Raw genomic sequence first — 14,025 nt, 5'->3', positions numbered from 1 at the left:
ATAAACTAAAAAGTAGGAGTATATCCCTATTTTAATAAAAGAATAAGTTTAATCTCCTATTGACATACAATTAGAACATCTCATTAATGTTATATATACATTATCATGCAACTTGTTAACCTATTAATTATTAATTTCAAATTTTAAATTTTTTCACTCTAATTATATTAAACTAATAATTGATTCTTTCATTTAAATTTCAAATTTTAAATTTTTTCACTCTAATTATATTAAATTAATAACATTAGATTGAAAAATAAAATAAATTTAATACATATTATAAAATGATATAACTTCATGTATTTATTTAAATCAACGATTTTAATTTTATATAACTAAAAAAATTTCTTTTAAATAATAATTTATTTAAAATAATTAATTAATAATTTTGATTTTTTATATAAAAATTTAATTAATTTTATTGCGGTGCAATCGTGTAATTTTGTATAGTCTTTAACCTTAATTTGAATCATTTCAACTATTTCCTGCTGCGGTCTATCTGTGAACCAAGTTTCACAATTCCCGGATGCTTGTCTCGCGGCTTCCCCGGGCAAAACTTCACAATCTATCTTCCATCACTTCATCCAACCGTTGCATCAGTCGCTATTTCCTTACACACACTCTAAACTTTCATTCATTTCGAGATGTATACTCCTCAAATGTTAGAATCGGCAACCTCTCACGTGCCGGGAAAATGGATCTTGCCCGTAAACTGTTCGACGAAATGCCTACTAGAGATGTTGTCTCATGGAACGCGGTCATCACCGGCTACTGGAAAAACGGATTTATTGGAGAATCGAAGAGAATGTTCGATCTAATGCCTCTGAGAAATGTAGTGTCTTGGAACTCGATGATCGCTGGTTGTGTTGAAAATGGTATGATCGATATTGCATTTGCTTACTTTAGCGAGATGCCTGAGAGAAATACAGCGTCTTGGAATGCTATGATTTCGGGTTTTATTAGGTATAAAAGAGTAGACGAAGCTGTGGAGCTTTTCGAACAAATGCCAAAGAGAAATGTGATATCTTATACAGCTATGATTGATGGGTATGCACAGAAAGGCGAGATTAAGAAAGCTAGGGAGTTATTTGACTCCATGACAACTCGTAATGAAGTTTCATGGTCTGTGATGATCAGTGCATATGTTGAAAATGAACAATTTGATGAGGCTAGAGAAATCTTTGGTCGGATGCCATGCAAGAATGTAGTTGCTATAACTGCTATGATTACTGGTTATTGCAAGGAAGGAAAGATGGAAGATGCCAGGGTGTTGTTTGAAGAAATTGAATGTAAAGATGATGTTTCTTTTAATGCTATGATAACAGGTATGTTTACTTGACACAAGGGTAAAATGGTCATTTACCCAAGTACTAATTCTTGATTGTTGGTAGGTTATGCTCACAATGGGAGAGGTGAGGAAGCACTAAAACTACTCACCCGAATGATTCAAACTCCACTAAAACCGGATCAATACACCCTTGTTTCCATTCTTTCTGCATGTTCAAGTCTTGCATCATTAACAGAAGGCAAACAAACACACGCACTCGTATTCAAACTCAAATTAAGCACACATGTTTCTGTAGGAAACACTCTGATCACAATGTATAGCAAATGTGGATGTCTTCCTGACTCTGAGTCGGCTTTTGAACATATAAAAACTCCAAATATTGTCTCTTGGAACACAATTATTGCAGCTTTTGCACAACATGGAGCATATGAGAAAGCTCTTGGATTATTTAAAAAGATTGAATTGCATGGAATTGAACCCGATGGGATCACCTTTCTTAGCTTGCTCTCAGCTTGTGGTCATGCAGGTAGGTACACAATTATTCATTTTTATAAGCAATGCACTTTCATCTGTCTGTTTATTTATGTCTTGAAAAATCTAACTAAAACCAATTGTATTAATGTCATCCATACACAAAGCAAAGGTTTTTCAAAGTATAATATCTATCCTAAAGAAGTCGCTGAAATTTTAACTGTTATTGATGATCCAGGTAAGGTAAAAGAGAGTTTATATTGGTTCAAGTCAATGAAATCTTTTTACAAGGTGGCCCCACGTTCGGAGCATTACGCGTGTTTAATCGATATTTTGGGTCGATCGGGTGAAGTTAAAAAAGCTTATGAAATAATCCAAGAAATGCCATTTGCACCCGATTCTGGAGTTTGGGGTGCCATTCTTGCGGGGTGTAGTTTTAGCATGAATAATAATACCGAATTGGCGGAATTAGCTTTTGAGAAACTTATGGGTTTTGACCCTAAAAACTCGGGGGCTTATGTTATGTTGTCCAATATTTATGCTTCATTGGGTTTGTGGAGACAAGTGACACGGGTGAGGAGTTTGATGAAGGAAAATGAGGTCAAGAAGCAAACGGGGTTTAGTTGGATGGAGATCGGGAATACGTGGCATTATTTTGTTGGAGGGGATGTGTCTCATTTTGCGATTACTGATATTCGAATGCTGGTAAATCAAATGTACTTACAAATGAAAGTTGTGGAGGATACTGCTTTTTGACTTGATGGATTTAACAAGAGTAGGGTTTTAATTCTCATGTTTTGCACAACAGCTGCTTTTTATTATTTATGACGTACTTAGAGCAAATTAAGGAAAAATTATATAATGTACTTCAGTTTTGCTGCTAAGATAAGCGATAATACTTACAATTTTTTTACTAATAAGATCAACAAAAAGCTCTATAAGCATCAACCATTTATATAAATACCAAAACAAACCAACAATTATACAATAAAAGTTTGATCAAAACATGTGTCGAAGAAAGCAAATCAAATCCACAGAAACGAAAATTTCAAAACCAGTTTCCAACCCTAAATGAAGCAAAAAATGGTTAAAAGGCAAATATTTATAAGACCAGTCGTTGATAAATAAATGTTGAGGAGGCATTAACTAAGTAGAGCATCGGTCTTGTTTGCATCAGAAGCATAAGCCGCCTCATGCACCCCGAGAGCGGCTCGACCAGACGGGTCAAGATTTTTGGACCATGACGCGTCCCACTCCACCGCTTTAGCCGTACTGCATGCCACACTTGGACCACCTGGAACCGTTAATCTTGCTGCATTCTGTTTCAAACCACAAATATTTTTCCAATGAGTCAGTTAACTGAATAATAACAATAATAATAATACTTGGGTTATAAAATTCTCAAGGATTGCCACTGGACAACCTTTCTAGGGCTATTTTTTTTATTTGAAAAGGGGTACTCCCGTCTTTTGCACGGGGTTTAAGGTTATGCTGAAAGTGACATTATAAGTCATACAACACCCAAAAACATAAGCAAAAAAAGTAAAGTGAACCTACCTTTGGGAAGAACTTCTCAAAGATTGTCCGATAGTAGTACCCTTCTTTTGTCGTAGGGGTGTTTTCGGGATAAACAAAAGTTGCATTTGTTAGCATTGAATCAGTAATCTGCAAAAATAATTGTCTTAGGGTCATTTTTTTTTTTCTTTTTCATCAGATAAAATGTTGAGACTTTCTTTTTTAACATCATGGATACACCATTTGAATTCAAGAGTAAATGACTATTTTGCCCTTTTGTCTTAGAAGCAATGCTGAATAACAACAAACGACTGACCTGTTGGTTTGCATGATCCTTCAAACCATCAATCCAACTGTATCCGACTCCATCACTGAATTGTTCCTTTTGTCTGTACAGTATGTGCTGTTGAAGAGACAAGCAACTATTATAACTTGTAACATTTTTATTTAAATTCAAATGAAATAATAATTGGAGAGTTAAACATTTCTAACAGTTCCTTTTGGGGTTTGGATATAAAATTAAGAGTAAATTACATTATTGGTCCCTGAGATTGTTCAAAATTTTCAGTTTTGGTCCCATATAGTTTCCTATTGCAAACTCGGTTCAATTGTTGTAATGATTTTGGTTCCTATAGGCACCAAAAGTGCAAGATAAAACTATTGAAAAATACAATTTTTGAACAAAATCATTAAAACAATTGGAAATAGGCCTCAAAACTGCAAAAAGCTAAGGGACCAAAAATGTAATTTACTCTAAAATAGATGAAACAGCATACCTTCGGCAGATAAGGGTTTTCGGCATCATCAAATGCATTGCGCAAGACCCACTTCTCAATCCTCCCAATATCACGTTGAATCTATAATAAAATTACAAAAAATTAAATCTTGGAAAATTAATTGTATAATTATTTATTCAATGTCTTGTTTGATTGGATTACAAAATGGAATGACCGAGTTAAAGGAATAAACAAGTTGGTGGAATGAGTCATCACATTCCATGACCTTCGGTTGGCATGTAGGAGCGGAATTTTTCATTCCAATACCTCCGTTCTCTGATTCCATCATATACCAAATCCTTATTTATTGTTATTGTTACTACTTACTATTATTGGAAACACTAATATTCCACCATCCCATATGATATTTAGCAGGCAGTTGGCATAAAGAGCATATGTATAATGCGGATTACAAGATTATATTTTGTCATCTAAGAATAAGAGCATATATTAAAATTTATATGAAGAAAAGTTAAAGTTAGTTTACCATCTTCCACTTAGGGTCAATGCTCATTGCAACATCAATGAATTCCTTATCTAGAAAAGGTACACGAGCTTCAAGACCCCATGCTGAAGTTGATTTGTTTGCCCTCAAGCAATCAAACAAATGAAGAGCCTTTATCTATATCAATAAAGCATAATAAAGCATGAATCATAATCAAAAGATAATCATAATAATGATAAGGGTTAAATGCAAGAAATAGCTTTGTTTCATCTCTTCTTATTATGACATTGTAATAGAAAGAAACGAAAGTAAGATGAAGATGCTATAAAAGAAAATGAAAGTTAACAACAATAATAATAATAATGAATTAATGATGATGGTTATGAATTAGAACCTTTCGGCAAGTTTCCTCGTGGAACTCCTCCTTGTTAGGTGCCTTGTGGAAATACAAGTAGCCACCAAAAATTTCATCAGAGCCTTCTCCAGAAAGAACCATTTTTACTCCCAAAGACTTGATTTTTCTGGACATGAGAAACATGGGTGTGCTGGCTCTAATAGTCGTCACATCATACGTTTCAATATGGTAAATCACCTCTTCCAGTGCATCAATTCCTTCCTGATAAATTTTAACAACATCAGTATTTAGCAACCTACTTTCATTCTTTTCTATTACACCATTCTACTTTCCATTTCTTACTTATTAACCCATTGCATTTTCAAAAATCTACCCAATTATACCATTTTACTTCTAATATTTTTATAAAGACATTATACTTTGAAAAATCTACCTACTCAATTTTTTTGAAGTATAATGTTGTAACAGAAAGAAATGAAAGTAGGATAGGATAACAAACAAATCAATGAAATTATATTTGCTACTTCTTTCATTTGTTTGTGTATTACCAGTTTTTTCTATTACATCACTCTTTTTTTCTTATCAAGGCATTGTAACCTGAAAAAACTACCGATGTATTGTAAATTTTTTTCTTTGCAGGATAGTAAACACTACCCAGTTATACCTGTGAAAATTGATTTGTATTTCAATGACGTTGCTACAACTGGGTAGATTTTTAGGTATAATGCTGTACTTTTAATAGGAAAACCTGAAAACAGGATGCTATACTTTTAATAAACAAATAAAAAAAAGTGTGTTGCTATTTCCTTCCAGTTTCTTTTTTCCATTACATCATATGTTTCTTGTTAAGGTATTGCGTCTTGGAAAATCTACCCTGGACTTGTAGTTTTGTTATTATCAGAAGATTATACTTTGAAAATCTACACAGTTATAGCACTGAAAATTGCTTTGTATTTCAGTAATATTTTTTTTATTATAACAGGGTGGATTATGATTATTCAAGTATACAACTGTAACAGAAAGACATGAAATTAGGATGTATTATAAAAAACAGATCCTGGAAGTACGTTGCTATTTGTTGCATTTAGCCCTAAAAAGAATTACCTGGACAGTAAAGTAAAACTCATGGTGGCGAGTGCCAAGATAATCAGCTACCTCTCTGGCAGCACTCAAATCAGGAGAACCCTGAAAAAAACAAATCACAAATTCTCATTTATTTATTTTTCTCTTCATTTTACTGACAAAAGGGGAGTCTTTTAATTTTAGTTTTGGTTGATCATTAATCATAAAAAGGCAAGAACTTGACATCCAGCATGATAGATTACATAAAACCTAAAAACTAGGTTTCTTTATATCCAAATTAGGAATTTGTTTTATATATGATAATCAGATTAAGTTATACAAAACCTAAAAGGTTGACCCTTGACGTAGTATCTGTTGATAATTAATCAAATTAGGTTTACTTAAAAAAAATAAGTGGATAATAATACATGAGATGATAGAATCAAGAATGTTAACTGACCTTCAATCCAATGCAAAAAGTATGCAACTGTGATCCCCACTGCCAGGAAGCTTCTGAGTTAGCCAGATGGCGTGAAGCAACAGCAGCAACAAGAGATGAATCAAGACCTCCAGAAAGAAGTACACCAAAGGGCACATCCGTCATTAGCCTCTTAACTACAGCCTGTAAATACCTCATATTAAAAATTTTACTCAAAAAAAAAAAAGTAATTCTACAAGTAACAAACCTTTTCAAAGGCATGACGTAGGAGCAGGGGATCATATGGAGTTGAAGGAATGCGTTCTGAATACCATGTGGGGTTATACCACCTTCTCAGCCCACCTGTTACATAAAAGTGTATATACATATTAATACAAAAGAAAAGATTAAACCTTGTAAACTTAGGAATTATGGGTATAAAAATGTAATTATAGATGCTTGATTAAAGGATGAATAATGCATACCAACTTTGCTAGAATATATGTGGCCAGGAAGAAATGACATAAACTGTTCACAGTCATCACTCAAAGCTTTCATTTCTGAAGCAAACCACACAGAACCTGCAGATGAAGTCAAAAGTTTATAAGACACTCAAAAATAGTTTCATTATGAATAATTTAACAAAAAAAAAAAAACAAATATGAAATATTAAGTATTAAGATTTATAGATACCATCAAGGCCCCAGCCCATGTAGAGTGGGGTGATCCCAATAGCATCCCTAGCTGCTATGTAACTTTTATCACGAGTGTCCAGAAGCACAAAAGAGAACATTCCATCCAACATGTGCACAAAGTCTTCTCCATATTCCTCATACTAGTAGTAAATAATACATAACTAAAGTTAGCACAAAATATTCCAAACAGTTCGAAATTCAAATGCCATTTCATTTTATATCATTCTTTACTTGACATGTTATCTGATTTGTTGTAACTTGTAACTTGTATGTATTCCTGTTAAAGTTATAAAAGGTACTTACAAGATGGGCAATCACTTCACAGTCACTTCCAGTGTTGAACTTGTGAGACGTCAGTTTCTCCCTTAAAGCTTTATGGTTGTATATCTCCCCATTAACCTAAAAAACAAAAAAAGTCAACCTTTTGGCTAGCTTCATTATACAAAAAAGAGATTCATTGGTTGACAAAATATGCATTGACTTTTGTTGCTACTATTTTGACTTTTGGTCTGGTTGATTTGTATATAATTTCAAACATGTCTTGATGAAAAAAGGTATTCCAGTTACCGTGACAATAATCGTCTTGTCTTCGTTATAAAGCGGTTGATCTCCAGAAGCAGGATCAACAATTGCTAACCGTTGATGAGCAAGATAACAGTCTTGCTCACTGTGGAGCCCACTCCAGTCTGGACCTCTATGGCGCAATCTGAACAAAAAAAAACATAATCAATAATTGACAATTATCTAATGTGTTTTAATTTTTTTTACATAGCCAAGAGTCATTTTGGCTCTTTTAGAAGAAAAGCATATAGCTTATTAATTACACATTCGTATTGCAAAATCTCTTGCTGATTAAATTCAAACACCAAAAACTACACACATAGTTCAGTATGCATATTTAAGTGCTTTTGAGAGTGTTGTTCTTCGAGGGAATGGTGGGTTTGACCTTAACTCTACATTGGGATACGAAAATGAGGATTCAAAAGATGTGATTTTGGTCAATCATATGTTTGATATTTACTGTTTTACAAATCATTATATGGAGCAAGGAGGCACTCAAGTGACCTTTTAGTGTTTAATCATCAAAGTAGAGATTAATATGGGATTAAAAGATGATTAAGCAAAAGCGTATGAAGCTCATTTAGATATACAAAGATATAAATGTTTATAGATTACATGAACATAAGGCTAAAGTTAGATTCAATTACTTTAAAAAAAATTATAATATCATTTCCATGGATATAGGAGAACAGTGATACCAATCCAATAACTGGGACTAAGATTAAGACTATATTAATTCTGGACATCTGGTCACCCACCAAATACATCATCCCTTAGCTTCCATTTTTCCAATTTTTTTGGATAACATTAATAGCATAAAATCTGAGGCCCCAAGTGTTACAGTTTACACGAAACTTATCCTGTTCTTCATCACATAGTGAGATATAGTTCTCATCATCTCACAAAAACAAAAAATTCAACATAAATTCGTCGTAAATGAGGCAAATGCCAACGAACAAAATCCAGAAATATGAAAAAGATAATATACAATTGCCGGATTTGATTAATGATGGACAATAGTAGCCGATTGCATCAACCGAAAAGAATAAATAACTAAAAATGGTGATAAAGATGACATTACCGTCTAGAAAGTTCGATGATTCTGGCTCTCTTGGCCTGAGAGCAATCCACACAACCAAATACCGCGAGTATTCCACACATGGCGTCTGGAAGCTTCTAAAATCAATCAAAAATGGCTTTAGAATCTACACAGATTAGGTATTGCACAAGGGCATGCAGAGGAGAATCGTGGAGACAGTGAGTAGAGAAATGGAGGCCTGGCTGCGCTGAATATGTAAAACCGATTCGATTAATCAGGGCCGTTGGTTTTACTGCAGCTCGGACTTCAGAATAGATTCCTTCCAATTTCTTACCAATATTTTTATTTCAATTTTCTAGTTTTTCGGGTTTTAGTGTTTTACCCAACAACCAAACCCATCCTCCCGTTACGCCACCGAATGGGTCACACCTAAACCATCATGAAACGTTGTCACCTTAGCCTAATGTCAATTTCACCACTATCTCATTAAATAATTAAATATTGAAAATGATCATACTATTTTATTTTTAATTTTTAATATTAAATTAAATAAAAAACACAATTTATAACATAAATAAATATTTTATATTAATTAAAACCACGTTACATTAATTAAAAAATATAGAAAATTACACCTAAATTATTAAAAAAATAGAAAATTGAACATAGAAATTTATCCATTTTACACTAATGTGTGTTTGTTGTATGTAAAAATATGTGTAAAGTATGTGTATATAGAGGTTAATTTAAATTGAAAATCTTTTTTTATTTTTTAAATTTAATTGTTTTCAAGGGCTACAAACTCACAACCCAAAAAATGTCCGAATCTCACACATCTTCAATTTTATTGGTTGTCTTCGTTTGTCTTTGCATCCACTCCACACTCAAGCCACTAGCACTTGGGGCGGTATTCACGAGTCTTTTAGGATGTCACCTAAGCTTCCATATAGAGGTTTTTATCCCACTCCGTATAGCCTTACCCTCTTTTGAAAGAAAAGAGCACTTTTGAAATGGTTTGGTATTAGAATGGTTATGAATTTTTTTTCCTCAAATAAATTAAATATTTTTTCGACAAAACTGTAAAATTGGTCCTTGTGGTTTGCAAAAAATTTTGGATAAGGTCCAAAAAGTTTTCAACTTGCATGGAAGGTCCAAAATCAAAAACTTCCTCGGATTTTGGTCCAGAAAAACTTGAAAAGACGATTATACTCTTTTGTTTTCTTTTTGTATTTTCTTTAATTATTCTAATACTATTATAATATTTTTTTTTTATTTTTTTACTTTAAAAATAAAAAGAAAAGAAAAAAATATCCCCCCACCCCACCGTTACCCCCCTCCTCCTCCTCCTCCTCCTCTCTCTCTCTCTCTCTCTCTCTCTCTCTCTCTCTCTCTCTCTCTCTCTCTCTCTCTCTCTCTAACCCACCTTCGACGTCATGGGGAACTCGAAATCCACAATCCAAAACTACAGATCATTTGATAATTTTTATCTAAATTCGAAAACTTGTTATGGGTACCCATTGGGGATCAAATTTGGTGGTAATTTCAAGTTTAATTTTGGTTTCAAATTGAGGAATGGAGTTAGGGCATTGAAGAACGGTGATGATGGGAATTGGTGGAATTTTCCGACGGTGAATGTTGTGAACATTTCACCACCGGTAGCGATAACAATACTGGCTCTGAGAAAGGTAAAGAAAGCTCCGGTGGAAAAGAAGTAGAGGAAAATGGAAGGATTGATGAAGAGGTCGGAATCGAAATTGGATCAGGGGAATTTGAATCAAGGAGAGAAGAATTCAAGTCTTGAAAATGGGTCCAGATTGCTATTGAAAATGAATTATGAAGAGATAATGAAACCTACAAATCATACCTTCAGATCGGTCCAGATTTCAAATCCATCTCTTCTAAAATCGAACAATGAGATTCCTAATATTGTTCTCCTCTAAACCTGGACAAGGAGGAGGCGGAGAGGCTGCCACCGTTGACTGTGGTGGTTCTCTTCACCGGTGGAGTGAGAAACGGTGGAGAGTGACGAGGGGATGTGGTTCCTAGTAGTCTTCTTTGGTCAGTGGAAAAAAGGAAGAACCAAGGTGGTTCCTGGTGGTTACACAGCAGCAACACCACCCTTGGCTTTGTCATTCCGGCAGCAGTACAAGCGAGTGAAAGACAGGGAAGTGCCAAGAGCAACAATGACACACTCATAGGTGCTTGACTTGCTCCGATTATCAACAAAAGAGGGAGGAACACACGGTGGAGAAATGGTGGGTTTTAGTTTTGGGTTTGTTGTGTTGTTTGAGAGAGGGAGAGAGAGAGAGAGAGAGAGAGAGAGAGAGAGAGAGAGAGTATGGTGGGGGTAGGGGCAGGGGTGAAAAAATCGTTTTTTTTCTTTTTTTTTTTTTTAAATCAAAATAACATTTAAATATTTATAGAAAAAGGAAAAAAGAAATCAAAAGGGCATAACCGTCTTTTTAAGTTTTTTTGCACCAAAAACTCAGAAAAACTTTGATTTTGGACCTTCTATGCAAGTTATAAACTTTTTGGATCCTATCAAAAGGTTTTTGAATACCACAGGGACCAAATTTGCAGTTTTGTCTATTTTTTTCCTTCATACTCATCATTCTACCTTTTAATAAATTAATAATAGTTAAATACATTTGTCATCATTTAATATAGGTAAAAATATAGATATAAGAAAAATATAGGAGGATATTTAATTTCTCTTTTTCGAATTAGTCTTATTTTGGCACGATATTTGCATATGTCTTTTTCAATCAAATTTAGAGTGCGTTTAGTTGCGGAAAAATCGACCGTTTTCCGGAAAAAATTTCCAAGAAAAATGAAAATTTTGAAAACGCGTTTAGTTTGTCTGTTTTTCTAAATTTTTCACGGAAAATGAAAATTTTCCATTTTTTAAAATTAAAAAGAAGTTGGAAAATTTTTGAAAAAACGATAATCATTGTTTTCCATATTTTTCTAATTCCAAATTTTATCTAAAATATAAACACTCACTCTCACTCCATCCACCTCTACCTACCATCACCTTAATACCTCCAACCCACCACACCCTACCTACCTACACTCACTCCCAAACCCACCCCCACCCCCCACACACACACCAACCCCCTCCCCACCACACACACACACACACACACACTCACCCATACTCACCCACACACACACCTACAAACACATACACCAACCCCCACAAACACCCCCCCCCCACACACACACACACACACACCAACCCCCACAATCACATACACACACACAAACACACACACACACACACACACAAACTCACGCATACATACACAACACAACTACCATAATCACTGACCTACCATTACCATCACCATCAGCACCACCATTACCCCATCACCACCATTGTCACAATTGTTGCCACCATCGCCGCTACCCCGCTGCCACCGCCACCACTACCACCACCATCGCCATCATCGACACCACCACTGCCCCCACCACCGCCACCGTCCGCATGCCCACCCTACCACCGTTATCATTTTCTAAAAATGAAAACCGATAGAAAATTACATATCTAAATACGTTTTCTAATTTTCTAAAACTAAAAATGAAAAATAAATATGTTTTAACTAAACGTATTTTCTAAATTTTCCAATGAAAACCAGAAACTAGGGATGAGCATGAGTCGGTTTTTGGCTAAAACCAAACCAAACCGTAGAAAGTCAGTTTTTCGATTTTTAAGCCCATATAGGTTCAGTTTTTGCATGGTTCGCTTTTTCGGTTTTCCGGGTTGGGTTCATGGGTTTTCGGTTTTAAACCGTGGGTTTACGAGCTCATTTTTTTCTAGTTTTTGGACTTAAACCTAGTGAAAGTACGTTGCAATAAATAGTATTGCAGATACTTTAAATATACTAAAATAAAGAGTATAGATTCTAGTATTCTAAAGGGATAAAAGTATTCAAAAGATCAAAGTTTAACACCATTAAGAGTTTGTTAAAAACAAATATAAAGTACTAAAGTTATAAAGTCTAAAGTCTAAAACTAACAGTTTAAAACATAATAAATAATACTTATATGTGGGCCGATTCAGTTTTTATGGGCGATTTTATACGTCAAAACCGAACCAAACCGTTATTTTTCGGTTTTTGTAAAATTCAAACAAAAACCGTCGGTTATTGCTATGGTTCTGTTTTTCGGTTTCGGTTATGTCAGTTTTTTTTGGTTTTTTGGTATTCGGTTTGGTTTTTTCTCATCTCTACCGGCAACGAAAAATAAAAACTGAAAAGGAAAAACGAAAAACAGAAAATGAAAATTGTTTTTCCGTAACTAAACGCAACCTTAGGGTTTATCGGTTCCGTTTCATTTTTTGTTTCAATTTTGTTTTTCTATTAACAAATAGAAAAACAAAGATGTAGGTAATGTGTGATTAGCACAAAAACATTATGATTTAAACTTTGACTTTTAGTCATTTCTCAGATCGGGCTCGGAACGAACGGATTTTTTTTGGACTAGACTCGGAACGAACCTGTCTTTTTTATACCACTTTCTACTAGTCTTTTATTCAGTCCAATCTTTTTTCAGGCATATACTTTTTTGGTTTGGTCTCGTTCTAAACTCGTTCGACCCCAGTCTTTTTCGGGACCAATCTTTTTATCTTTTTGTTTGTGTCTACTTACAACAACCAAATCATAAGTTTCTAAGGTTAAAAAAATAAATGTGAAAATGGTACCATACCAATTCTTTTTTTCCAAACCATGTAACATACCACCTATTGTTGGTATATAAATTTCGTAAACAGTACCATAACAAGTATAATTAATACTAATTTGTTTAGCTACCAATAATTTGGTTGATTTAAATTTGTAATAATACATATCAAAAACAAAAAATAAAATGAATTTTGTAATAAAATTTAAATTTGTAATGGTAAGTACCAAGAAGAAAAAATAATATGAATTTTGTAATAAAACATAAAAAAACAAAAAATAACATGAATTTTGTAATAAAACATAAAAAAACAAGAGATGTATTATGTATACGCGACACCTAAGTTCATGGTTAGGAGTTTTAAAAATAACTATTTAACTGAATATACTTAATTATTGTTAAAATATTAAAAGATAATAATTAAGACTATGTTTATTTAAGTTTGTGACTTTTGATAAATTATATATATATATATATATATATATATATATATATATATATATATATATATATATATATATATATAAAAGTTTGTGACTTTTGGTAAATCATATGGATCATTTAATAAACAAATCAATTAAGAATTGGATATTTTAAATTAGTTATTGAAGACTAAAAACATAAACTAAAGTAATCAGAATAATATTAACCTAAGATATAAAAGTAAAATGGGCTAAATGTATAAAAGGAAAAAAAACATAAATTAAATAAAATTAATTA

At 33.4% G+C, this 14,025-nt stretch overlaps 2 protein-coding genes across 2 annotated transcripts; one reads left to right on the top strand and one right to left on the bottom strand.

Moving 5' to 3' along the window:
- Positions 1-466: 466 nt before the first annotated feature.
- On the top strand, positions 467-2,613 carry LOC145052844 (pentatricopeptide repeat-containing protein At5g56310-like). Its single transcript, XM_079000742.1, has 3 exons — positions 467-1,325; positions 1,392-1,814; positions 1,998-2,613. Exons 1-3 carry the CDS (start codon positions 527-529, stop codon positions 2,513-2,515), a joined length of 1,740 nt encoding a protein of 579 aa, XP_078856868.1. The 5' UTR covers positions 467-526; the 3' UTR covers positions 2,516-2,613.
- An 82-nt stretch (positions 2,614-2,695) lies between these two features.
- On the bottom strand, positions 2,696-8,927 carry LOC145052845 (asparagine synthetase [glutamine-hydrolyzing] 2). The gene is made up of 14 exons (XM_079000743.1): positions 8,668-8,927; positions 7,593-7,731; positions 7,329-7,424; positions 7,024-7,165; positions 6,816-6,911; positions 6,599-6,693; positions 6,373-6,534; positions 5,955-6,035; positions 4,890-5,111; positions 4,538-4,672; positions 4,051-4,131; positions 3,591-3,677; positions 3,317-3,424; positions 2,696-3,078 (listed from the first exon to the last, which is right to left on the bottom strand). The coding sequence occupies exons 1-14, from the start codon at positions 8,745-8,747 to the stop codon at positions 2,902-2,904; spliced, it is 1,701 nt and encodes a 566-aa protein (XP_078856869.1). The 5' UTR covers positions 8,748-8,927; the 3' UTR covers positions 2,696-2,901.
- Positions 8,928-14,025: the final 5,098 nt, after the last annotated feature.

This window comes from Lactuca serriola, chromosome 5 (genome assembly GCF_051521515.1).
Source record: "Lactuca serriola cultivar US96UC23 chromosome 5, Lser_US96UC23_V15, whole genome shotgun sequence".
In the NCBI taxonomy this organism is placed as follows: Eukaryota; Viridiplantae; Streptophyta; class Magnoliopsida; order Asterales; family Asteraceae; genus Lactuca; species Lactuca serriola.
This window is presented reverse-complemented; position numbering and strand designations above follow the sequence as displayed.

Excerpts from the sequence above, each read along its gene's own strand:
- LOC145052844 (XM_079000742.1), top strand. The coding sequence starts at position 527 with ATGCTTGTCTCGCGGCTTCCCCGGGCAAAACTTCACAATCTATCTTCC. Across the intron at positions 1,326-1,391 it reads TTTTAATGCTATGATAACAG|GTTATGCTCACAATGGGAGA; the intron begins GTATGTTTACTT and ends GATTGTTGGTAG. Across the intron at positions 1,815-1,997 it reads CTCAGCTTGTGGTCATGCAG|GTAAGGTAAAAGAGAGTTTA; the intron begins GTAGGTACACAA and ends TTGATGATCCAG.
- LOC145052845 (XM_079000743.1), bottom strand. The coding sequence starts at position 8,747 with ATGTGTGGAATACTCGCGGTATTTGGTTGTGTGGATTGCTCTCAGGCC. Across the intron at positions 6,535-6,598 it reads TACGTCATGCCTTTGAAAAG|GCTGTAGTTAAGAGGCTAAT; the intron begins GTTTGTTACTTG and ends AGGTATTTACAG. Across the intron at positions 4,132-4,537 it reads TTGACCCTAAGTGGAAGATG|ATTCAACGTGATATTGGGAG; the intron begins GTAAACTAACTT and ends ATTTTATTATAG.